The sequence below is a fragment of the Lutjanus erythropterus genome, chromosome 10 (assembly GCF_056507025.1).
Source record: "Lutjanus erythropterus isolate fLutEry1 chromosome 10, fLutEry1.hap2, whole genome shotgun sequence".
NCBI classification, from domain to species: Eukaryota; Metazoa; Chordata; class Actinopteri; order Lutjaniformes; family Lutjanidae; genus Lutjanus; species Lutjanus erythropterus.
The window spans coordinates 23,965,898-23,991,480 of NC_139326.1; the positions used below are offsets into that span (position 1 = coordinate 23,965,898).

General features: G+C 40.2%; 3 protein-coding genes across 3 annotated transcripts; 2 read left to right on the top strand and 1 right to left on the bottom strand.

Moving 5' to 3' along the window:
* The first annotated feature begins 826 nt into the window (after nt 1-826).
* On the top strand, nt 827-3,845 carry mpeg1.1 (macrophage expressed 1, tandem duplicate 1). The gene is made up of 2 exons (XM_084728737.1): nt 827-1,306; nt 2,029-3,845. The coding sequence occupies exons 1-2, from the start codon at nt 857-859 to the stop codon at nt 3,700-3,702; spliced, it is 2,124 nt and encodes a 707-aa protein (XP_084584863.1). The 5' UTR covers nt 827-856; the 3' UTR covers nt 3,703-3,845.
* Nucleotides 3,846-5,920: 2,075 nt separating this feature from the next.
* prf1.5 (perforin 1.5) lies at nt 5,921-9,184 on the top strand. Its single transcript, XM_084729551.1, has 5 exons — nt 5,921-6,307; nt 6,623-6,898; nt 7,074-7,345; nt 7,791-7,932; nt 8,070-9,184. The coding sequence occupies exons 1-5, from the start codon at nt 6,284-6,286 to the stop codon at nt 8,955-8,957; spliced, it is 1,602 nt and encodes a 533-aa protein (XP_084585677.1). The 5' UTR covers nt 5,921-6,283; the 3' UTR covers nt 8,958-9,184.
* Nucleotides 9,185-9,853: 669 nt separating this feature from the next.
* On the bottom strand, nt 9,854-25,342 carry smarcad1a (SNF2 related chromatin remodeling ATPase with DExD box 1a). Its single transcript, XM_084728738.1, has 23 exons — nt 24,880-25,342; nt 22,844-22,979; nt 22,630-22,756; nt 22,430-22,499; nt 21,820-21,914; nt 21,253-21,354; nt 20,023-20,101; nt 19,247-19,914; nt 17,815-18,011; nt 16,952-17,042; nt 16,322-16,421; nt 16,084-16,143; nt 15,097-15,172; nt 14,767-14,902; nt 14,488-14,619; nt 14,058-14,153; nt 13,520-13,637; nt 13,300-13,415; nt 12,670-12,858; nt 12,439-12,557; nt 11,960-12,142; nt 11,611-11,720; nt 9,854-11,160 (listed from the first exon to the last, which is right to left on the bottom strand). Exons 1-23 carry the CDS (start codon nt 24,992-24,994, stop codon nt 11,099-11,101), a joined length of 3,177 nt encoding a protein of 1,058 aa, XP_084584864.1. The 5' UTR covers nt 24,995-25,342; the 3' UTR covers nt 9,854-11,098.
* Nucleotides 25,343-25,583: the final 241 nt, after the last annotated feature.

The following is a 25,583-nucleotide window of genomic DNA, read 5'->3' on the forward strand; positions in this document are numbered from 1 at the left end:
TCTGTTCCCTTTGAGAAGAGGAAGCCAGTGAACATTTTACCTTTACCTTAAATATATATATAAAAAAAACCTATGTCAAACAGAGCATTTATCAAACAAAGTAGTGTACCTTTAAGCTCTGGTCTGCTGGGTTTGTATTAAGCCTAAGCTTAAGTTTCATTTTCTCCGTTATCTCACTCATCTTCTAGTGTACACTGGGCGAATAATAAGAGAGAGAGACTGTGTGTAACTGAGTCAATACACACTTTAGTTGGCAGACACTTGTATTCAAAGTCTTTCAGTGTTAGAAATTCTCTTGACAAATATTTTTTACTGACAAAGCATGGCTAAGTGTTCCTCCTCAGACTGAGAGGTAGTCTCATTAGAAAACATGTACTTAACCGTGCATGTTTAGGCAGGTTCTCATGACTTTGGCATACCACTCTCGATTTAGAGCTAGTTTCAACACACTGTGCCTTTATCACAGATTATGCTGCGTTTGCTTCAGAAATTAGATAACAAATAATATATTTCACATCTAAAACACAGGTTTAGGGCTCTCAACAAAACATCCAATACTACAGGTTTTATGGCTTTAAGTATGATTATATTATACTAGGCAGTTATTTTTCTGAAACAGAAAAAAAATTAGTTATAAATTAGGAAGAGTATTCAGTTCCTTGTCTGTTAATAAGTAGCCTAATGTTTGTCGACCTTGGAGGAAAAAATGCAGACTTGTAAATGAAAGCAAAGCCCCATCCTCCCCTACCAAACCGGTTGTTTCAGTTTGTCATATGATATGCTGCATAATAGGAGGAGGAACTTGACTTGAACTTTAAAGTCAGTCATCTTAGCCCTTTATTCTGACACAGTCATCATGAAGGGACCAGTGACCCTCCTGGCTCTCGCGCTCCTTCATGTCTGCTCTTCAGTCCCCATCAGTCGGCCCACCAACTGGCTCAGACAATGTCGTGCCTCCACCAACCTCTCCATCACAGCACTGGAGGTGCTGCCAGGTGGAGGCTGGGACAACCTCCGGAACATGGATATGGGTCGAGTGATGAACCTCAGCTACTTCCAGTGCCAGACCAGTGAAGACGGGCTCTACCTCATCCCAGATGAGGTGTTTGTCATTCCGCACAAAGAGACGGGCGTGGAGACAAACTCAGAGATAATCAATACCTGGCTGGATCAGAAAAGCTCAACATCTCACTCCATAAATGCTGATGCATCCTTCCTCCCAGTGCTAAATGGCAAATATTCCACAGAGAACCAGAGGATGAAAACCCATCAGGTCAAAGACTCTTCTACAACAGCCAGAGTGCAAGTAAGTACTTATTTTCCATAACTGTTCGGATGAATAAAATGAAAAGCACACATAGTTGTGGTAGTGATTGTAGATCAAAAGCTAAAACAATCTCCCAGATAATTTTATTTATGCATTAACTAGTGCCACTTCACCATGGATTACTTTTAAAATTGACTGATAAAAATGTTTAGTTCTCTTACATAATAAACAACATTAATAATTCAAACATGCCAGTGTGAGCTGGAGGGCCATGTCTTATCTGTACTTCCTGGTGTTACAGATGTCACCTTTAAAAGCAAATGAAGAAATGAATAGAATATTAATAAGCTGGAATCAGTAGGGCTTCAGGATACGGTAAAAAAAAATATATTTATTTTCACTGAAATTGAGATATGCAATATGATTAGTGGGAACAATAATTTTTGCATTAAAATGTTCATTTTAACTGAAAAAAAATTTAAAAATTAAATCTTGGTGATGTTGGGGTGTGTACCAAACAACATGTTTTCTTTCAACTGAAGAACAAGATTTTTAAGGCAGGGCATCTCTGTAGCACTGCAGTACATCATATTACTTTTTCAAAAAAAAAAAAAAAAAAAAGCAATTTGGTCCTGGTTCTGCAATGTGAATATTGCACTTGACCATGCTGGGATTTTGATAATATTGTAAATAATTGTGCAGCCGTATTCAAAACACAACAAAAGAAACTATAACTTGATATCTAATCTTTTTTCTCAAAGGTTCGTAACCTCATCTACACAGTAAAGGCTTATCCAGACTTCACACTGGACGCACGCTTTGCTCAACAAGCCAAAGAGATAGCTGATGCAATTGAAAACAACCAAACAAAGAATGCAGAATATCTCTCAGAGAAGATGGTGTTGGACTATGGAACCCATGTTGTCACTAGTGTTGATGCCGGGGCTTCTTTGGTGCAGGAAGACTACCTCCGGTCTTCATATGTGTCGGACAGTGTCTCAGAAAGTTCCACTATCACAGGACAGGCAGGCTTAAACTTTTTTGACAAACTCAAGTTCGACATAAGCAGTCAAAACACCCAACAGAGCTCATCGCTTCAAACATATCAGTCCAATATTCAGTACTCTCTCATCCAAAGCCATGGTGGTGCACCTTTCTACCCTGGAATCACTCTGCAGAAGTGGCAAGAAAGTACCAAGAATAACCTGGTGGCAATTGATCGATCAGGATTTCCTCTACAGTACTTCATAAACACCAACACCTTGCCTGATCTGCCGCAGCCTACAGTTAGCAAAGTGGCTCATTCAGTGAGTCAGGCCATAGAGCGATACTACAAGATCAACACGCGGCCTGGCTGTGTTGACGTCAACTCCAAGAACTTTAACTTCCAAGCCAACGTTGATGACTCATCGTGTGAGGGCCCCGCTACAAACCTCAGTTTTGGTGGAGTCTACCAAGAGTGTGTTCACCTCAGCTCAGATGCAGGTGCACTATGTGACACCCTGGCCCAGAAAAATATTGACACAGGTGACTTCTCCTGTCGTTCGCCATATTCCCCTACTCTACTGAGATCAGAAGTGAGACAGCAGGGTTACACTACGTATGACTGCCATGATGAAAAGTATCGTTGTGGGTTCTTTCACCTTTCACATTGCCATCGTCAAGTGTGTCAGGACAATTACCACGTTCGCTCTGCTCGCATCAACACCTACTGGTGCTCTGTAAATGGAAAGGCCCCAGATAACTCAGGGTATCTGTTTGGAGGTATATACAGCCCCTCTCTCCTGAACCCCCTCACCAATGCCAAAAGATGCCCCGCAAACTTCATTCCAGTAAAGTTCCTCTCAGATGGCCAAATGATCTGTGTGAGTAAAGACTACGAAACTGCCACCAGATTCTCAGTACCATTTGGTGGCCTCTTCAGCTGTCAGTCAATCAACCCACTGGCTGGGTCCCAACGTCGCTGCCCTCCCAAGTTCAGTCAGCACCTTGCTGCAGTCAGCGACGGCTGTGAAATTCTTTACTGTGTCCAGTCTGCACTCTTCACAGGTGGGCAGCTGCTCCCAGTCCATCTGCCTCCTTTTGTTAAAGCTCCACTTGTCAGCATGCAATCTACAAACACGGTTATGGTGATGACTGAAGGTGAAAAGAGCTGGGTCAGAGTGGGGCAGACCAAGGCGTGGAAACTGGCCAAACCAGAGGAAATCAAGAAAATTGTACGCCAGCTTAACCCAGAATTAAATGGGATGTCTAGTGGGGAGAAGGCAGGGTTAGCCTTTGGGGTGATAGGTATGATGGTGTTGGTGGTAGCTGCAGTGATCCTGGTGAAGAGGAGGAGGAGGCTGTCTGGGTTTACGAGACCTAGAGGCTATGAGGAAATACGTGGAGAGGTAGACCATGAGGGAGAGAGGGAGACACAGCAAAATGATGCTTGAGAAAAACACAGAATAGGATTTTCCAAAGCCTGAGACTGTGCCCCACATCTGCTCTCTGTTCACTTTTATTAGAGGAAGTCAATGGACTGAGGGAATCGGGTCTGTCAAATTTATTTTTAACCACCCTGTTGATTGTCAACTGGCAAATCTGGACTTTGCATTAACTTTTAAAATCTCTATGAAATGGATTATTATTTCACATAGCCACATATTAAAAACAGCTATGGATCATGAGTATAACAGTTAAAAAGTATATTCATGGGTAGATGTTTTTATCTGGTGGCATGATGTGTGCTTTAAGCTGTTGTTAATCATATGTAAACTTTGTACGTACAACCTTTCGACAATGTCATAACATGTTCCATCTGTGGAAGAACAGTCTGCCTTTGAAATCACTCAAAACAAAATCTGATGTGTTCTCCATAGGCCACAGTAAACCAATACTGCCCTCATGAGGCCAAGATGCACAGTGTCATGTAGTGTTAAAGAACATGAATGCTTTGCTTGAATGTACCTTTTTATACAGATAAACCTTTTTTCAATATATGAATAATATGAGAAGCATTAGATTAAGGATTTATTATTTTTTGTACATTTACCTTTGATTGTATTTTTTGTACCATGCTGCTGAAATTGACATGGTTTATAAATGTATGTCAATTAAACTCTTCTTCACTGCACTTTACTGCTAATTAAAGTGATTAAATAAAATGAATGGCCCATATGTCCTGTTTATATTGTATTTATCTATCTAAACTACACCATAAATAATCTCAAAACACCTTGGTTAGGGCTCGTTTAAAGTAAGCAGCCTTGTACAAGGTATGTGTGATGTGTATTTTTTTTTATCTTACAAGCATAACAAAGAGATTTAAACCTTTGAGCTGATTGCAGACACATTTAATTTTATCTTTTCATGACAGAAATGATATTTACACCATATTATATTTACTCTTTCAGATGCTTCAGTGGCCTCAATTTTAAAGATAGACTGAAGACAGCGTTACCAATGTTGTGATAATGTTAACACATCCCCATAGTAGCCATTTCGTTGTAGTAAGTCAATTTTTTGAAACTTGACCTAACTATATAAATTGACCTATTGCAACCTCTAGTTTGTGGCTGTGAAGTTTCAGGCTGGGCTTATCTGAGGTATTCAGAGGAAGTATAGCTTTCCTTGGTATGTTGACAATAAGCAGGCATTTGAACAATCCTCAGAAAATAAGTCCTCATCATCCAATTGCCAAAAATGCAGTTCTTACAGAAATCTCCAAATGTAAAAAGTATCTGATACCATTTTTTTCTACAATGTTCTTCAAAGTCTCTGTGTCATAATGTGGTATTTGGAGGGATTTATGACCATTTTAGTCAATTCTTGAGTGGTCAAAAATGGTTACATTTTGCAGCAAATCTGTATAATAAATTATATCAACCCAAAAACTACTGCAACAACTTATGAGAGAGGATAGAGCATGGGAAGTGTCATCACATACTTCAATCATAATGCTCTAAGCCTCTAAATTTGCACAGCTAAGTAGAAAAACTTGACACACACAGTTCTGAGCTGCACCTCAAATTACCGTCAAGGTTCCAAGCTTTCAGATGACGTACACCACCTCTATATGGCATATACTGTTCCCTTAAAGATCCTGTGCCCTCCCTAAAAATGACCAAAATGAGTCCATGGTAGGGAGGGAATAGAATATGTCAGGGTTGGAACAAAATGCAAAAGGTCACAGTTAAAGTGAACTCACACTACCTAAGCATGCATCAGCATGAAAACGTGGCACCACTGCACATACTGGTCCTTTAAATAAAACAGCAATTCTGGATTGAAAAACAAATCTTCCTCTGTCTCTTGTTGAATGAAACCTCTTGCACAGACTGTGAAGAGACGTTAGAGAGAAAACCACCAACATTCCACCCACATCCATAAATAGACAATGGCAAAGCTGACCTCATGGTGTTGGTAAGGTTATCAGTACACAGACAGGCCGGCTCAGACGCTGTACACACAAAAGCACAGTGACTCCAGTTCACACATACACTCACATGCACATACATACACATACATATAACCATTTCCCGTAAAGAGCACTCACACTACCGTATATTTTTAATCTCGTGACTATACAAGAATCTCCCTCCCCCACACATACACAGCTGCGAGGGATTCATAGAGCTGGGTCATGAACATCAAAACAAACCCACTCATGCTGAGGAAATTGGTAAGGCCCGAGGGGGGAGAGAGAGAGGAAGAGGGATAGAGACAGTTGCAGCCCCGAAGCAGAGGAACTCCCTCCTTGGTCTTTTTCATAAGGCGGAGGACGGACAAAAGAGTGCACCCAGCAGGTTTTTAGCACGGCTTGCCAGCAAAGCCAAAGCTCTCACAACTGTGATTTAATTTCCAGCAGGATCAAGAGTTTAGGCAGTTTGCAGTTCATCGTTTACAGTGCGCAAGGAGACGGAGGTGCAACAAATGTACTTTTCTTGGCTGGTAAAATCCGAAGGGGAATTTTAACAGGCAAAAGAAGCTACACCCAGACAACTCCTACATAAGGGCGAGGACACAGTCTGAAAGATGATAAATAAAATACAATCCAAGGTAAGAATGTGTTATTGTGGTATATTTGTCTGTAAATCTGTGCACGTTTTTAGAGTTGACACAACATCTGTGGCAGGATTATTCCAGTTTATAAAGCAGAGAGGATTAGAAGCTCATCTGCATTTACTGTGTGACAGACATAATTCATCTTTGACTCGTTTGCTACCAGCAACAACCAGGCAGTCTGCTCACGAATAACGCAACTACAACAGGCTTCATATCAGACACTCATTTCATGTTAAAGTGAGCATATCATAGCAAAGAAATGACATTGAAAATCTAGACTTTACTGACCACTATCTTTGTTACATTCAGGTAACCATGCAAGCTGCTGGATTCCAACGGTCCAACTATGTTCTGTTTACCTTGGCTTTACTGGTCATGTTGGAGGTCTGGAATGTCCAGGGTTGTCGGACTGGGTCCGGGGCAGAGTGTGAGAAAGCCCCCTTTGTCCCGGGCCACAACCTGGCAGGGGAGGGTTTTGATGTGGTGCGGTTGCGTCGGACAGGGGCATATGTCATCAATGTCAAAGGTCATCTGGTTAACAACCACACCTGCACACTGTGTCCAAATCGCTTCCAAAAAGGACAGGTGAGCATTTTCCATGGTGTCTTCACTCAGTCTAAATTCCCTTCACTTAATTCCATCCAATCGATTTCTCTTTCTTGCCTTGTTTTTTCCTCATTACATGCTATTCCACACTTCCTTTAATTATTATCTTCCTCCACCTGCATCCCACTCTACATCCTGTCTTTTCTCTCCTCAGGTTCAGAGGCTCCCAGCAGCAGTGCTCGACTGGCGTCCCTTCAGCCGCTGCAGCAAGCAGCTTTCCAGTGCCCTCCACCACTCTGTGGACTCCCTGCTGCGCAGCTCCAACTCCCTGGTTAAAAACAACTGGGGCCTGGGTTTGAATTTAGAGAATATCGGCAATGCGGTGTTGGGAGGAAGCCGCTCAGACTTGGCAAAGTTTGCCCGTTCGCAGCACAGCGTGGACAAGGCCACCTTTGCCATCCATGAAATCAGTTGCACTTATTACAGGTAAGTGAAGTTGGTAATATGACTGCAGAGGAGTAACAGGGTTCTGTTTCAGGGATATTGAATCACAGTGATATCAAACTGGATCGTAGAGTCACATACTTGTTGATACCAGCACTTAAGGAAGTATCGTTACAAACCTAGTATGACTGGGATTATTATGTAAAGAAGGAAAATGTATTGTTAGGATATACAGTTATATATCACAGTTTAAAATGGGCTGAAAACTGAAAGATAACAGATAATATCATTGAGAGTTTTCTTGGGTTGTGGGAAACACTTTGAAGAGGGTAATTTGTTTGACATTTATTCAGGAATACATGATATAAAAAGAAACAGTTCTCTGCAAAGTTACAAGTCACAACAGCTTGAACTTGACTGTTTATTGTTTGTGACATAATAGTCAAGAATATATTCTCATTGTGTTTTGACCTTTTGTCTGTTTTAGCTACAGGCTGGCTGATCATCCACAGCTGAGTGCAGAGTTCACAAAGCATCTGGAGAGACTCCCGCAGACTTTAAATACAAGCCAGGACAGAGCTCTGTATCGCAGGCTGATAGACACCTATGGAACGCACTATATACACCAGGTCAGGCGGCTGATTCAGTGCACTTTAGCTGCCTTTTATACTGTAGTAATTCTGCTGCAGAATGTCTTTTTGATATAGTTGTACATTTGTTTCTTTATTGCCTTCATTTCATTATTTATTCATGCCTCCTAATGCAGGTCCAGCTTGGAGGTAAGGTAAGGAGAATAACTGCCTTCAGGACCTGCCTGGCCACACTGAAGGGCTTCTCTGAGTCTGATGTCAAAAACTGCCTGAATGCTGAACTCCGCATGGCTCTTGGTTTCCTTCCTGCCAATGCCTCCTTTTCCAACAAGTGTGATAACCTCCTGAAGGGCAACATGAGTATGGGCTTCTATCAAGGCTTCATGACCCATAAGATTGAGGTTATCGGAGGGGAGAGGTACTTCCCTGACATCCTCTACCAGCAGGACCCATCTGAAGCGTACCACAGCTGGATGAACAGCCTCCACGAAAACCCAGACGTGGTTTCTTATGCTATCTTCCCTCTGCATCATCTGGTGGAGGACGAACAGATCAGCGCTAACCTGAGAAGCACTGTCTCAGAGTATATCAAAGAGAACCAGCTGAAGGAGGACCAGTTTGGCTTCAAGAACTGCTCCCCAACTCCCAACCTGGACCATAACTGCTGCCCTCTACGGGCTGGCAGAGGAACTCTCAGACTGGTGATCCACAGAGCTGCAGGTCTGAGGGCAGACACCTTCACGAAAACAGATGCTTACGTGAAGATCTTCTACAACGGCATGTATGAGGAGACGGAGACTGTGATGGATGACAACGACCCAGTGTGGAATGCCACCTATGACTTTGGATCAGTGGAGCTGGGTCAGGAGTTGAGGTTTGAAGTTTGGGATAGAGATGTGCTTTACAATGACATAGCAGGTAGATGTGTTGTCTTTCCAGAGCGAGGAACTCGTTCTCTAAGCTGTCAGCTAAGCAAAGGAGTTCTCTACTTCAGCTACACCATCAAATGTGATGCTCACCTGACAGGCTTCAGGTGTGGACGATACTCCCCCAATGCAGAGTAAATTATGATGTTACATTATTGTGGTGTTCATGTAGAGTTCAGCATTTTTCTCATACATAAACTTCCAAGTATCAGATTTTATATAATTTCTTTGTCTTTAAATTTTATTTGGCAAAATTTGCCAACAAACTCGCCTCCCTTTTCCATCCATAGAAGGAAAAAATGTTAATTAGCTTCTAAGTAAATAATCCATTGTAAATGTCAAAATAAAGTCATTTTGATTTGGAACATTTACTGTTGTATGTCACCTTGAGTTGTTTTTATGTGTGTTAGGTCTGATGCAATAACAGGGCTGCAAACACACACTACCTATTTCTTTTGGAGTGGCACAAAAGCCATCAAGAACGCTTAGGTTTAGAAACCACTAACATTCATCACTCCATTCACATAAAGGAGCAAATTCACAGGTCCTTGCAAGTCATATCTTCCAGTCTCTACATTGAATTGTCATTAAACCATTACCTTAATTAAAGCTACTGCAAGAAATTTGATGTCTCAATTTTATATAATTTAATGCTTCTATGTGCTCTACATAATAGCTGTGATTCCCCTTGAAATTAAATTAAACAAGCCTGTGTGTGTGTTCACATTTTCTCAGGCAAAGTCACAGCGAGCACTTTGGTCCATAGGTGCTTCTAAAATCAACACAATATAATAGTTTCTTGTTGTAGCTTTAAAAAGCAAGATAAATGACTACATTTCCACTTCTCACTGTAATTCTTTACATCACACCTTATTTACACCTGTTTTTTTTAATTAGTATGTTTGGAAAAATCTTACAAACACATTTTTACAAACTGCATCCCAGTTATACCATAAACCTGCCATTAGAAACATGCAAGTCTTTCATCTGCTGCCAGCAGTTTGGCAGTTGCTGTAGGCACAACCACACAAACATTTATTCCAATTTTTATTATTCAGTTTAAACAGGAACCTTAAAAACATACAAATAACTTCATAAAAGCTTTTACAGTAACACTTGTACACTGACAACACATTAGCCACTTACAGAGTACATAAATGCAGCAGCTACTTCCTCAAATCATCATCTTCTCTGTGTCACTTGCACTGGCTTGAGATGTTTAAAGGAGTAGAAGAAACCAGTTCAAGCACCATATTTATTCAAGACATTCTATTCATATTTTTGTTATAGCTTTTCTAGTTTTATGCACTAGAAAACCTGGAGTATTTTTGTATTAAATTCATTGACTACACCCACACAACCATGTACTATCAGTCAAAAAAGGTCCGCAATTGCTTAAACAACTGACCTAAAATATGACATCAACTCAACACATTACACTTACAGTGACAGAATACAATTTTCCAGATACTTGGCTAACTTTCTGATGCAACCTCAACTGTCAACAATGTTTGATCAGAAATGGTGGCAGAGGAAATCAATGTGAACAGCAACATTTTCAGTATAGCTGTCCTATCTGCTGATGTTCAAATGTTGCTGAGGATCACAGCAGCAAAAAAAGTTTTGATGTGACCTTTTTAAAAAATAAGAACTGGCAAGATGCAATACTGTCTGGTAGGAAGGATGGTAAACAAACCCTCCATTCTCTGTGCACCACCACTAGAATTTGGAATATTTCATATGTCAAAGCCTGATGGTAAGTATAATTTTCTTGATAAGCATATTGTACTTTTATCTGAATGTGAATAAGGTAAGCCTGCATGGGTTATATCAACGTAAATGAGGATTCTTTTGTTCAGTCAGACACGTTCGATGGTGTTCTCTCAGGCACATGCTGCATTCCTGATGGTTTGGTCTGAACTTTTAAACACCACTTTCAAGTTTCTACAGCTTGAGAGTCCACTGTAACATGTCAAGTGCATAACATTGAAAAAAGGCAACATTTTTGTTTAGCCTCTATATACTGATCTCATAGTCAAAGTAGATCAAAAACTGTGTGCATGTAAAAATAGTGTTTTAGGCACAGCTACCATGCTACACAGTAAATCAGATCTCAACATCAGAACTTTTTTTTTTTTCATGGCAGCATATGGTTGTCAGTAGTTTTCTAGTATAGACACAAAAGTGTGTGTTCAGTCAGAACACTCAAGTCTGCCCAGAATCACAGGAATGCCATCAAAAACATATTTGTTCAGTCTCAAGTTTCATGTGTTTGCGTATCACAGTCCCAGTGAGGCTCTGAGCAAAGATGCCATATCTTCAGGTATGGTCCCCTCATCACCTGAAGAACAAATTATACTTTATTTTTTCCATTTGTATATAACTCAGAAGGTTAGGGTAAATACAAGTCAACTGGTTGAAAGTAAATCTTAAATCTTGGATCAATACCCTGTTGTTCAACACCATTTCTTGGCTGCACGTGGAAATTGTTTTACATTTTCTCATATATATGGACTTAACTGACCTAATTTTGTGAACCGTTTCTCTACACAGTACACTGTAATGTCATTATTGTTACTTTATAATCGATATGTTTAAGTCTTGCAAAAGAGAATATTTACTGTTCTACAGAAGACACTTACCTGCACTACCTAAATATATCATCACTGCTCATTTTGTTGTTTTGATTATTCTGATGTATAGTAAAATTCAAAATCCATTTCATGTATTTATCACAGAGGGAATGCGCATGCAGTCAAGAAAGCATAAGCATGTGTGCACATCTCCTTACCCCGCTCAGCAGAGGTCATGTCCTGTTCCAGCTTTAGTTTCTTCTGTCCCAGCTGCAGTATGCAGTCCTCTATGCTGTTCTTACTGATCAGCTTAATCACCTGTACAGTCCTGACACCCACAGCAAGACAGCATTAGTCACTACAGAAAATCAATACAATGAGCACATTTCTGAAGGGTTAACATTTTAACCCGAGGAAGTCATGTAATTGTAATTAATATCTATTTAATCTCACCATAGTCTGAATGAATATAGCAGCTGTTTTCTGCCTGATTGCTGACACAATTACCAGACCTTATTGGGTAAAACTCATCCCATAAAAGAGTATATTTTAAAGATTCCATCTTACCTAGTTTGGCCTACACGGTGACATCTGTCCTCTGCCTGTTTGTCATTGTAGGGATTGCAGTCGATGTCATGCAGGATGACAACATTAGCTGAGGTAAGGTTGATGCCCAGGCCACCAGCACGTGTTGACAACAGGAACACAAATATGTCTGTATCTGTGTTGAACTCATCAATCAACACAATCCTGCAGGACAAAAAAAACATTTTGGCTATTATTACATGCAACACAATTTATGGCATTTTGATGCAAGTTAAATTCCAGAAATTGCTTCCACTTTCCTTAATTTAATGGAATTTTCACCCCAAAGTAGCAATCAGACTAACAGATGGGATCACTGAATCATTTCAGCATCAAAATCAAAATGTACACATGCCAGGGACCCATTACAAAGGTAAGTGTAATATGTAAAGTTTGCAGAAATGCCTCATGATTCTGATTTGTTGGCTACATCTAATCTGATTTCAGTGTACTGTACAAACCTGTCAGCTATGGGTGTGGATCCATCCAGTCTGACATAACGATGCTTAAGATGTTTCAGCAGCACTTCCACAATGTCCAGCATCATGGTGAACTGACTGAATAATACCACTCGGTCTCCCTGTAGGATTCAGGGGAAAGAGTTATGCTACATGACATATATTGTGTGAAAAAAAGCACACTCCTCCTGCATATACAGCACAACAGACACAGTTTTGCACCCTTGTATTTACCTTGTTTTTAAGGGAGCCCAGCAGCTCTGTGAGGTGGTTAAATTTCCCAGAGTCGAGCAGGAGATCGGTTTCAAGCTGGTAGGAGCTGATGGAGGAGTACTGCTGGCACAGGCGATGCAGCTCAAAGTCTGACATCACTTCCATATCCTCCTGGATCAGAGCAGCATCTGCATCAAAGTGAGTGGGCTCCTGTGGAGGGACAGAAAGAAGAATGGAGGAAAGATTTAAAGTGAGGGGGCAGAGAAATACTGCAAAAATGACACAGAGGGATGAGTAAAAGGAAGGACATTAGTGTGGAATAACAAACAAATGAAAGATTAAGCAATTTAAATTATGCACACTAAATATACAGTATAATGATGACACAAAAATGTTTTGCCACCTCTATCTTGTTGCGGTGAAACTAAAGCTGTTAAGGTGAATATGTTCCATGTTCATTTATGTTAAATTTAACTCTAAATAAATCTAAATACTTCAAGATGGCAAAGTCAGTTTGCCAAGTTTGAATGTTTGTGTAAGCAGTCAGCTTAACCTCACAGCTCAGCTTGAACAAAATTGTGGACAAATGACTTAAGTTGCCCAAACCACTGCAGAAAAGAAACAAGGACTCATCAAGGAGATAAGACTGACCTTGAGCATGAGTTTGCTCATGGCTTTGAGCTTCTCTGTGGTGTAGTACTGTCTGTGAAGCAGAGGGTGGTTGGCCATCTTCCTCAGCTGCATCATCACGTTACACAACTCGCGCTCTGCAGAGAAAGCAGATGAGGGGGATTGTTAACCACGGATTCATTTCTGTTTTTTGTACAAAAAATACTGTGAGGCACAATGAGGAGCAGTAAATCTGGCTTACTCTCTCCATTGGTGGAAGACTTGAGTTTTTTAAAGAGGGTCTGATAGAGAACCTGCTGTTTCTCACTCATTGAGCAGGACTCCACCTTCTCTTCCTTGGCTGGCAGCTGCTTGAGAACCTGGATGAAGGAAAGAACATTAGTTCTTCACAATATTTACACAGAGTATGAACTACGATTACTCTCAATATGACCATTATATAGCAATAAATACTAAAATTGGAGAATGCTGACATAATTGACAGTTTCTGAGGAAATTGTTGTATGTTTGTCATTTGTTTTATTGCTGACGTCCTGATCGTCTCTGATTCATAGACTAAATTTGAATCCTCATTGGTTTCAATAATAGTTTTTCTCTCACGGTTCTCAAGGGAACCAACTGAACACCCCAAATGGAAACTTTGCCTATATTTTTACTGCAGATTGTTAGAGCAAAAAATTGAAAGTGTTACAAATGTTAAAAGTGTATTTTCTTACAAAACACACATTAAACATACATTTACACAATACAAAATAAGTACTTTTGCCAGATGAACTCACCTCGCTCTTGACTCTACGGAGGATAAAAGGTTTCATGATGAGTTTGGCCTGAGAAATACGATCCCTCTCAAAGCGGCTCTGCTCCTCGTGGGATTTCTGACAAACAACATACAACATTAAACTCTCAGATGTGCTAAAAAATCATTAGAAACATATTAAATTCTTGGCTGGCTGGTGGAAGACCAAACATTTGTTGTTTTTTTTCCCTTTTTTCTTTTTCACACAGGACTACAGGACAGTGATGTGCCATACAATCAAGATAAGACATCAAAGTGAAAATCTAACTGATCATAATTCAACACAGAACAGTTAAAGCTTGCATTATCACGTAATGTTCATGCAATTATTTGGTGCCATCAAGCATCACATGGCACTTAACATCTGTCCACATACAATGAAATGACAGTGTAAAAAACACTTGTATATTCACCATAGAAAACATTTTGGAGAGCTGTGTCGTGGAGCTGGAGAACATGGAGGGCATGATGAAGTTCAGGAGAGACATCAGCTCTAAGAGGTTGTTCTGTAAAGGAGTTCCTGTCAGCAGCAGGCGATGCTCTGCCTACAGAGAAAGACACACCTTAAACTTTTACGTTTGCATGTAAAGAACAGAAAAGCAATGAATTCTGATTACAGATACCAGAAGATACCACAGAAATTGGAGGATTGTGGTGGTAGGAAATAATTTGCAAAATGTCAGTGAACTAACGTTAATAGCCATAAGGTGGCGGTAGCGCAGAGAGTTCATGTTCTTCAGCATGTGACCTTCATCAAACACAGCATACTTCAGATGCAGCTTACGGAAAAGGCTGCGGTCGTTATCGTTCCCTATGGCCAAGTTATACCTGCAAAAGGTCAAACAGGCAAAATAGCATCAAACAAAATGACTCATTCAGTTTTTTGTTCAGGTGTGAGTTAAAAGTTGCTTGAAGGAACTGATTTAGTTTTCCAGTCAAATCTTAACCGAAAACAAAAAAACAAAAAACAAAAACATATGAATATAAATGATGTGTGTGTGTGTGTGTGTTTGTTTGCTCACGTGGTCACAATGACGTTGAACTCAACATCTTTATGGAGGATATCATGTCTGAGGTAGCGGCGTTCCTCCATAGATCCTGTACAGAGCATATGAATACAAACTCTACTTTTGTCTCAGAAATGTGGTAAACTGAAAAGACTTCAGAATCTTTTCAGTATCAAGGATGTGTACAGACCATCAACTCCACCACATCAAAAGATACACTCTCTCTCATTCGTTAAGAATTGATTAATGGCATCACAGTAGTTTTCAACAATCAACAATGAAGTGAGTGCACACACCAGACACTTCATAACACAAATTCATAACTTCCCACAGATAAAATAGCGGGTCAAGGTTTCATAAAACTGAACCTCCTGGTGTATGTTTCATTTTCTACTTATACCATGGATGTATTAAGGAGACCTGGACATAGCATTGGAGGCATTCCAATAAAAGCTGTTCAGCGGGGCATGAAGCTGAATTTCAGGTGTAAAATTACCCACATCTTCTGCATATGTGTCTGTATCGGACTAAAGCCTTTTGCTGGCTAACTTCAGGTTTCGTCCCTTGAACTGGGATAAAATGATTTCATCATGCAGCTCTGCTAGACTTGACTAATATTACTGGACTGAACAATTTAAATCCTGATGGTGAGTCATTTTGTGAGGGTTTTGACAATCCACCATTTTTATAGCCACTTCTTTCACAATGTAAGTTTCTGAGAAAGTTTTTTTTTTTAACATGATTTTGTCATTACACAGTTTGGCCACTATGTGAAATTTTAATCTAAGCACAGTACACTTCCTGAGGGCTAGACCAATAATCACATCCCACTGCAGCTTCTTGCTGGGTTTTGCAACAGTGCTGCATGAACATGGGCTTACACACTGCTGTACATATGCTACACCACTAGTCCTCTACAGCTGTGTCTGTACATGTGTGATCACAATAATACTTATAAAGAATACAACATTTCTATGTGAAAACATGCATGAGGAATCTTACCATAATAGATCAGAACTTTGAGGCTCGGACACCACAGCTTCAGCTCTCTGACCCAGTTATCTACAAGACAACATCAACATCCGCATCACTGAGCAACAATTTTAAGTGCAAATTTCACAATATTTTTTTCTCCTCAGTGCTTTTTGTTTTATGCTAACCATCATTATCTTAACATATGTTGTTTGATTACATAATATGAAGCAAGTAGCGAAAGTGTGTGATTTGTGGAGACGGTTACCCAGTGTGGAGGATGGCACGGTGATGAGATGAGGACCCTCTATTCCATTCTGGTACAGCTGGGACAGAAATGCTATAGCCTGGATAGTTTTCCCCAAACCCTGAGAGAGGGAGTAAGGGAGAGTGAAAGAGGACGAGAGGCAGATAAAACAGAGCCAGTCAGAAATCAAACACAACGAGATAAAGAAAGAGCCAGGTGGACGGACAAAAAAGATATTTGAACATCTGCGATCACGTACTGCCTGTTTAAACAGCAAAAATCCTCACAGACCTCAACTGCAAGCACTGCAGCTTTACTCAACTATACAAATCAAAGTTCTCACCTCTCTCACTGTCTCAGGGCTAAAACATCACATTTAATTCTCTGCTGTTTCTTTTATCTTTGTGCTTTCTGATGTTTATTCACCTGCAGGATGGCTACACATCCACACACATCACTGTTTGATACCGACACAGTAACACTCACTGAGTGGTGATTTAAACAAGCTGTAAGCGCCTGCTGTCCTGCTCGGCTTATTAAATGTTTACATTTTCCATCTTTCATTTGTTTTTGATATTGGGCTCCTGATCAACACCTCCCAAATGCTGGCAGTGTACTCTGTCACTTCCCACAGGTCCCTGGATGCCTTACCATTTCATCAGCGAGGATACCACTCAGTTTGTGCTCATGCAGAAGAAGCAGCCACTTTAGACCAATCAGCTGGTAGGGTTTCAGCTGGAACCTGAAAGACAACAAATAATAGACTGAGAACAAGAACTGGATCCCCCATTTTTATGAAAACCTAATGCATCATTTATAGTAGACATAGAACAGACATAGTGATGGATGAAATGTACTGTGTTTTGCTCTTGAGAGTATTTAACAGTACACTTTTCCATCTTTACACATAAATATAATATTTTCAATCATGTGACTATTATGTGATCAGAATGTGCACAATGTCTTCATGTTTTAGCCTGCTTCTAAGAACTAGCACATTGAACTCATCACATCAAACAAAAAGTAATGGTAAAAAGAAAGTGTTTGCAATAAGAGCTTGATTTTTTTTTTGTTCGTGCAAGTGCTTGAGGCTGCCTTGAAGGAGACCTTATTAACCTGTAACCAACGGGGACAACATTTGGATTGACATCTTGTCTCAAGCTTGACATCTTTGTGCTCGAGGCTCAGTTACAAGGCACATTTTTTCAATGAACTTTTTGTTTGATTTGTGCATTGTGGAGATGTTAGAAAAGGTTCTGTGAATCAAGAGGAGTTACAAAATACAAAGAAAGGTTTGTTCACATCATATTTCTCCATTATGTGATCATATTGCTGCCTCCTCAAATAACATGTAATGAAGTTTTACAACTGAGCAAACCGTCTTGCATTCAAAAACAAGGAATCCTGAAAAATCTGCAGACACCTCAGTGATTATTTAAAGAGGACTGGCTATTTTTCTTTTACAATTCACTAGTTTAACCATTACGATGTGTGTATAGGTTTTTTTTACTTACTGGCTGTTGAGAACGCTGGGTTGTTTCATGGACCCTGTGCCCCTCTCCATCACTTCAGTGACCTGTTTGACCATTTTTGAGGAAATGGTCTCACATTTGGACATAAGCCCCCGGACAACCTTCCTCTCTTTGAGGACAACTCTGCAGCCCAGCAGTAAGTCCTCTGACAGTCCATTGTCCTTATGAAAGACATCAACCTGAGGAGGAAAGAATATCCAGTCACTAACAACAACTGACCTCGCTGCCTCACACAACACAATCAATTGTGCTAAGTGCATTCAACATGATTGCGACCTGACTTACTTCTGTTCAAAATGACTCAGTTACAGTTCAATCCAACCCACTGGTATAAATGACACATTTTCCCCCCTGACCAGGACAATATTGGTGCACCTCAAGGCTGCATTAGCTCACCTGTGTTGTTTATGCTGTACCAACCAGTTTCTTTAAGAAAACTCTTATGATTCCACCTTTCTATGACTAACAGCGATGACCCCACACTGCCAGTATAATGTGGACTGGCAAGTTGACTGGTGTCACAAAAATGTCAGCCTTCAGTGACAACTGGCAACAAAGAAATTTAACAGGTCTCTTCTTACAAATACTTTGGCGTTATGATAAATGCCTACCTATCATGGGATTCACATAGAGAATTTATCTGTAAGAAGATACAGCAGCGTATTTACTTTCTTCATAGACTCTAATGTTTTGGTGCCAGTAGCCAGATTGTTTTTCTGTTTTTTAAAATCAGTGATTATGTCAGTGTGTCAGTGTCATGCTGTACTGTAGTACAGCAACCTATCTGTCAAACTGAAAACTAAACTGCATAATCAAAATCAAATGTGTGCAAAGATTACTGGCCAACCTGTGGCACACACCTTTCAAACAGCTAACAAGACTCATGCTTAGACTTGCTAACTGTATCTCTTCTGACTCTTCTCTCAATAGGCAACTTAATGTTGAGTTTGGTCTGTACAAAGATATTAACTACTGCACTGCCCTGTTATTGTGACATGACATCCAATTATTATGCACCATTATATCAATAGTTAATCTCTGTTAACAGATAGGTGTTTGGCAAATGAAAACAGAGCTGCTGAAGACTATGAGGTGAGACACGTCAGGTGGTGAAGAGTTCTGCTATTCAGTAGATTGTTAGGAAGGAATGTATCTAGACAGAAGACCTTGGTGGAGTGCGCTCAATAAGTAAATACAGTGTGAATGAAACTTAACGGGTCACAAAGTCATTTTCCAGGTGTTCAGTAATGTGATTTCACACTATGACTGGAAGTAGAACTTCATCTTTACAACTCTCTCTATTGGTGACTTGTGAAAACTGTTTTATTTGTCTTAACTTGAATCACCTGCATGATGTCTATTTGATGGACATGCAAACACAAACACACACGCTCTCTCTCTCTCTCTCTCTTACCAAGCTCTCCCAGTCATCAAAGGGTCTCAGTTCCACAATCTTCTGGGCCTTTTTAATCGAGCAGCCAGCAATCAGCGACAGTTCATCTAACGTTGCAGTTTGGAAGAACTCGATGATTTCTCTCTTCACTTCAGTCATGCCCCTTTTAGAGTCCAGCTCGTCGTCAGAGTCCTCAAACTCACTGCTAACGGTGTCCTCTTCATCGTCGTTTTCCCCCTCAGAACTGACATGCTCGTCTGAGGCACGCGCCTTCCTCTTGCTCTCTGCTGCTTGCTTCTTTGCTATACTGGTCCCGCTGGCAAACCTGGACAGCATCTGAGCAGCTGAGGAAGAGGAGGACGGCTTTGTGGAGGAAGAGGTAGTTGTTTTCTTGATGGAGGAGGATGAGGATACTGAATCAGACCTTTTTATAAGCCACGTAGGCAGAGAGGAAGTGCTTCTTTTCTTTGTGGAGTCTTCGCTGTCTTCTGAGTCGGAGTCTTCACTGTCCTTTGTTGTGTCTGTATCATCCATACTGTCCTCTGTTTCACTATGATCTCTCCTCTTTTTATGGTCTCTGCGATCTTTGTGGCCATTCTTTCTGTAGTCCTTGCTTGACTTGTCTTTACTCTTCGATTTACTACTCGATTTCTTTTCTTCTGTCTCAGGTGAGCTGAAGCTGGTATTATCTGATAAGAGAAAAACAACCGACTTGAGCCTACATCAGTATCAGAATCAGCTGAGAGGATGAAAGTCAAAAGTACACATATACAAAAGGACAGCTGTTGTGTTTGCACCTGGGTCTGAGAACATTTGTAGAACTTGCAGAGCATCTTCAACATTCCAGTCATGTTCCTGCAGCACCATTCGCAGCTCCTGTAGCAAAGACACGAGTAAGAGTCAGGTCTACAAACACAAGATTCACTGTTTCCAGAAAGAGTCACACAAAATCTCTTTCTTTATTGTAGTCTGGAAATTATGCTGACTGAATAAATAAGAATAAGCTAGTTGGTATCTACAGAAGACACACTAACATAAAATTCACTGTACTCCTTTCTGCAGCTCTGTTGACTATAGGAAACTGATTTTGTTTAACATGAGAGGCTATTTTTGGGACATTTATAGAGTTTTCATAAAATATGCTTACACTATTAAATGGAAACAACTAAGCTAAGCACTTCTGTACTTCTGATTTTTTTAAACCGCAAGAAACTGCTACTCAGGGCTTAATGTTAATGTTTTTGTTCACTTCAGAAATCGTGCTCAAAGTAAATTTTTACTTGCCTCTATATGAAATGTTCTATTTATCAGTGGTTATCAATTGGCAACAAAGAATAAAGTTAATTGTCACGTTTAATCTAGGGCTGCAATGTCTATAAAATGTCAGAAAATAGTGGAAAATGTCCAGCCTTGTTTCCAAGTGCATGCTGATGTCTTTAAATGTCTTGTTTTGTCAGCCACAAATCCAAAGATAATAAACAATGAAAATCAGATCATCTCCATATTTGAGAACCTTAAAACAGCCTTGCTGCCATTTTTGCATGAAAAAATAACTTAACTGATTATCAACATAGTTTAATACTTTTTTTTTTTACCACTTGCCCAATCGAATCAGACTGGATTCAAAATAATCTCAATATGTAATGTCTTTATGTGTTATAGATAGCAGTGTTAGGGAGTTGTCCTCCTTTGGGCTGAAAGTAATATGACCAGGTCACATTTGGATTACAAATCCCAAAAACGTATTTCAACTTTCTCTGCCTCCTCTTTGTCTCTGGACATTCTATTCCAATTCTGTGTCAGTCTGTTGGTCTAAAGTAAAGCAAAACATATGTATGACCCTACAAATTCAGTCTCTAGGAGACAAAGACATTGTTATCAGGACAGTAATAGAGACCCATAGATAGTTGAAACATACTTCCAGGATTTGTAGCTGCCCTCAAACTTGACCTGGTCATACTACCTTTAGCCTACATGAGGAAAATTCACAAAAGTTCACAAGAGACAGTGTGTGTGTCTGTCTTCACCTCCTTGTCCTGGTCAGGAAACTTTTTCTGCAGTCTTCGGACCATGGCCTCCTGCTTCTCCCAGCTTGGCTCTTTGCCTTCATTATCATCTTCGTCAGAAACCTTTTGGTTGAAATACAAGAAAGGTACATTTAAACCCCATAGAGACTTCATGAACGGAAAGCCAAAATAGTCATGTGGACTGGTTACATCATCCTGTTTGACACATGATCCCTATGGTAATTCTTATGCGAAAGTTGCAGTTTGTCTGTGTGCATCAGCTTTCATTAAATAATCATTTCTTTCTGTCATCAATATTTGCCAACATTTATCTGTGTTCTCTGTGTAAGAAAGAACAGACATTTTTCAAACAGCTTTCTGGGCATAACAGCAAAAAACAGTACTGTTTTCTCTGTAGTGTACGATCAGTGTTAAATCCACCGTGTGTTAAAATGTTGGAAAGGTGCAGCATGGCAGTACAAACACTTAAAATGGCTGTAGTTGTACTGTAAATTAAAATGACAGTATCTTGAACACGTGCACACGCTACATCGTTTTAAAACATGAAGATAGCATTCATAATCTCACCACTGATGGCTTCCTCTTCTTACTGGGTTGAATCTCACCACTGTCCTGTGAACTGCTGGATCCATCCTGCTTTCTCTTCCTGCCTTGTTCTGGAGCTGAAAAGACAAAACTGCCAGTGTTCTCAAAAATATCCCGCTGATTGAGAAGAGTAGCCAGCTAGGAAGATATAGTTGTTTTTAGACACAGCGCTGTGTTTTTACTGCAACATATTTGCCATATTTGGCTCCATTCCCCACTTTTCTACACTTGCTGACCAGGGATAGTAATAACTTCTTGCATTTTTTTCTGTCTGTGCCAGGTTGTTGGACCTGAAGTGAGCTGAAGTGAACTGCTGTGGTGATTTGGACTGAGAGAGTCACTGAAGTATGTTCATAACTGACCCTTAGGGAGGGTGAGGGGAGGGGGATACGCCGTCATAGTGTTGGGGGACCATGGCTCTGGTACATCACCGCACCATGTCCACCCAAAGTATCCTGAACACAGAAATCAAATAGTCTAGCAGTCTAACTCTACAATTCAGTACTATATATTTCTCAGTGTTTTCACACGTTTTCAGCAACTATGTTCTAACATGTATAATGTCTTTAGAAGAAAACTTCTGTTTACTTACCTTCTTTATCACCAAACTTTAAAAGGCATGCAGCTACAGCCCCATCCAGTGTGCTTGTGCTTCCAAGCACCTGAAAACAGAACAGAACAAGGGAACGAGGAAAGTCAGGAGATTTAATGCTAACGTGTCTTATGAAATTATAGGTTGCTTATGTGTTTTGTGACAAAAAGTTGCAAAGCTTTTGCTCTATCTCAACTAACCTCCACTAGCTCGGTCCTTGTTAACTGAGGAAACATCTCCAGTAGTCTGCTCATTTTCTCTTCCATTTCCTTGTCCTCATCATCATCCGATTCCATATTTTTGAATGACGTTTTCCCTTTGGGATTCCTATACAACAAGAACAACGAGACTGTGAAATAAATGAAAATTAATAGGCCTAAAAGCGAGAAGGTTGCCATTTTACTTTATACTCACTTGGATGTTCTGGTTAATGATATTTTGGGCTTTGCTTCTGTCGATTCATCTTCCTCCAAGTCAATAGTAATAACTTCCTCAAAAACAACTCCTCGGGCATGAGTCTTTGGTGGGGCTTTGACAGGTTTCATCTGAGCTGAAAAACAAGATGGTAAAAACAAGACAGGACATGAAGTCACGTAAGGAACAGGTGCACTCGCTCCATCATGTTTGGTTAATTTGCAGCTTTGATGGTTTTATGGCACATATCAATGCCCCACGCCTTGCTTCTCAGGTGAAAGAACTTCTTCATCATGATATTTGAATGCCGCAGTACAGACTTCTCCTCGATTTTGATGCTACTGTTTATGTTGTGAGTGGGGTGACAAGAGCAAGAACAGTGACACCTAAAAAGAATAATGGGCATGTAGTCACAAGTCACTACCAAACTCCAAAGTAATGACATAGTAATTAGAGTTTAATGACACTACATCATGTCACTGGGCACCTACCTCTGAGAGTAGAATTCAAAGATGGTGGATATGTTAGAGACCCAAGCCAGGAACTTTGTTTGGATTATGGATCATGTGTGAATTGCTGAAAGAGTCCATGTCACATGGACATATGTTTCCCTTTATGGCTTTTGGACTAAACTTGAAAGGTATATTGACATGTAAGATGGCAATACTCTTACAGCCAATGACAGTACTCTTTTTCTTAAAGGCACAATTCACCTGATCATCAACAAAATTATATTTTTCCTCTGGCCCGTAGTGCTATTTATCAATCTAGAATCTGCCTTTGCTTGAATATTATGAAATCATGACACAGTTATTTAAGATAATCCACAGACCTTGTTGTGAGTAGATTCATGTAGGAACTACAGGGTGTCCACAAAGTCTCTTTACAATTAAAAAAAATAATAAGTAAATAAATATTACAAAAGCAATTGATGAGACATGTTAACCAGATTTGTTCTATGTACTCAGTGGTTATTAAAGTTTTTCATCACAATCATGCTTCACACATGAAGCAAAAGATCACTGATGCCATTGCCATCACTGATGAGGCTATGCTACAGCTAACATGGCAAGAAATCGAGTACTGTCTTGAGGGCTTGAAAAAAAAGGCAAAAAAACTTCAATATCTACTTTTCATTTTGTAATAATTTCCATAGATGTGTCTATTAATTTGATTTTGGAATAAATTTGTTAAATTGTAAAGAGACTTTATGGGCACCCTGTATTTTCTTCCTACTGAACTACACATGCCAAATGTATCACCACAGAGAAGGAAGTTTGCATCCTCTCATGGATTAGAGGCTCCTGCTTGTGACAGCAGGGGATGCATACATTAATGGCATCCTCCTCAACTGACCTGTAACCTCTCCTCCATGAGTAGATGCACACTTCCTTTAGCACAGTGATATGGTTAGCAGGTGTAATTCAATGAAAAGAAAACAATTTCTACATGAAATTACTCACAAGTTCTTTAGATTATCTTGAGTAACTGCTTTGTGATTTCACCAGAAGGTGAGGACCATTTAATTCCAATTCATTTATTTGAGAGAAGGCAGAGACTTTTATAGTCGATAAATCTAAAACTCGGCAAATCATACCAAAACTATCTAGATGGATAAATAGCACTTCAGGTACGAGGAAAAATGTGGGTTTTTCATATTCGTGTGACCTGTCCATTTAAAGGAAGCAGAATGGAGTGACAAAGCTCCAGTAACCATTTTCTAAACTACCCTCGCATTATTGGTACTGATCCAGTGTGTTCATAGTAGTGTCATATCTGACTTTGTCAATATTGCCCACCTACAGCACAGACATATAGTATCATATCAACAAAGACCTCGCAAATTCAATGCAAATTTACTTCAGAAACTAATAATGTCGACAGGCCGGGGTAACTGAGTGTTTACCTCACTATTACATGGGGAACAGTCCTGCAAAAAAGGCAGCGTGATAAAAGTAACCATGTTACCTAACGATAGCATGCCTGACACATCTGGCTACCACCATTGTAAGCTAGCTTCAACATCTGCTAGTTACCTGGCTTGTTCTCCTTCTCAGACTCTGGACTTTGGGAACCGTTGTCCTGGTCTTTGACTGCTGTCGTCGCTGGCTTCTTGTCAAAACGAAAACGATCTAGATTGAACCTGCTCATTGTCTGTTTTGTGCCTGACAGCGGCAGCCCTTTGTCTCTCAGTAACCAGCAGTATTTTGTCTTCTCTGTCGCATGAAGCTCAGCGTTCCTGTTAGCCAATGTGACCACCTTGCTAACGTTAGCTAACTGGCGTCGGGTGTTAGCATAGCAGCCAAGGCAGCAGTCCTACAAACACGGTTACCTTAAGCCGTGTCACTACTCCGTTTGCAACCGTAGCAGTTCAAAACCTATAAAGAAACACTGGTCTAATATTAAAAACGGATGTTTAATCCGCAGTGTAATTACTCCTGATGTATCACAACAGCCGGTTTCCCGCGAACTCCAGCGGCCCTGGAGGATGCAGAGCCGGCTCCGTTCATTGGTCAGAGGAGGAGGTGGTCGGAAACTGACGACTGAGTCAAGATAATACACTGTCACCTACTTCCGTTTCTGCTTTAATTCTGTCTCTTCGGTCCTTAAACAGGCTAAATCTTCAATAGTAATACATTCATTGCTTTATTGTCCTCACAGAAGACTCGTGTTATTTACTTAACGTAGTATAACATGTCAGGCGTCATGGTCTGATGGCGTTAATATGGGAAATGGTTCA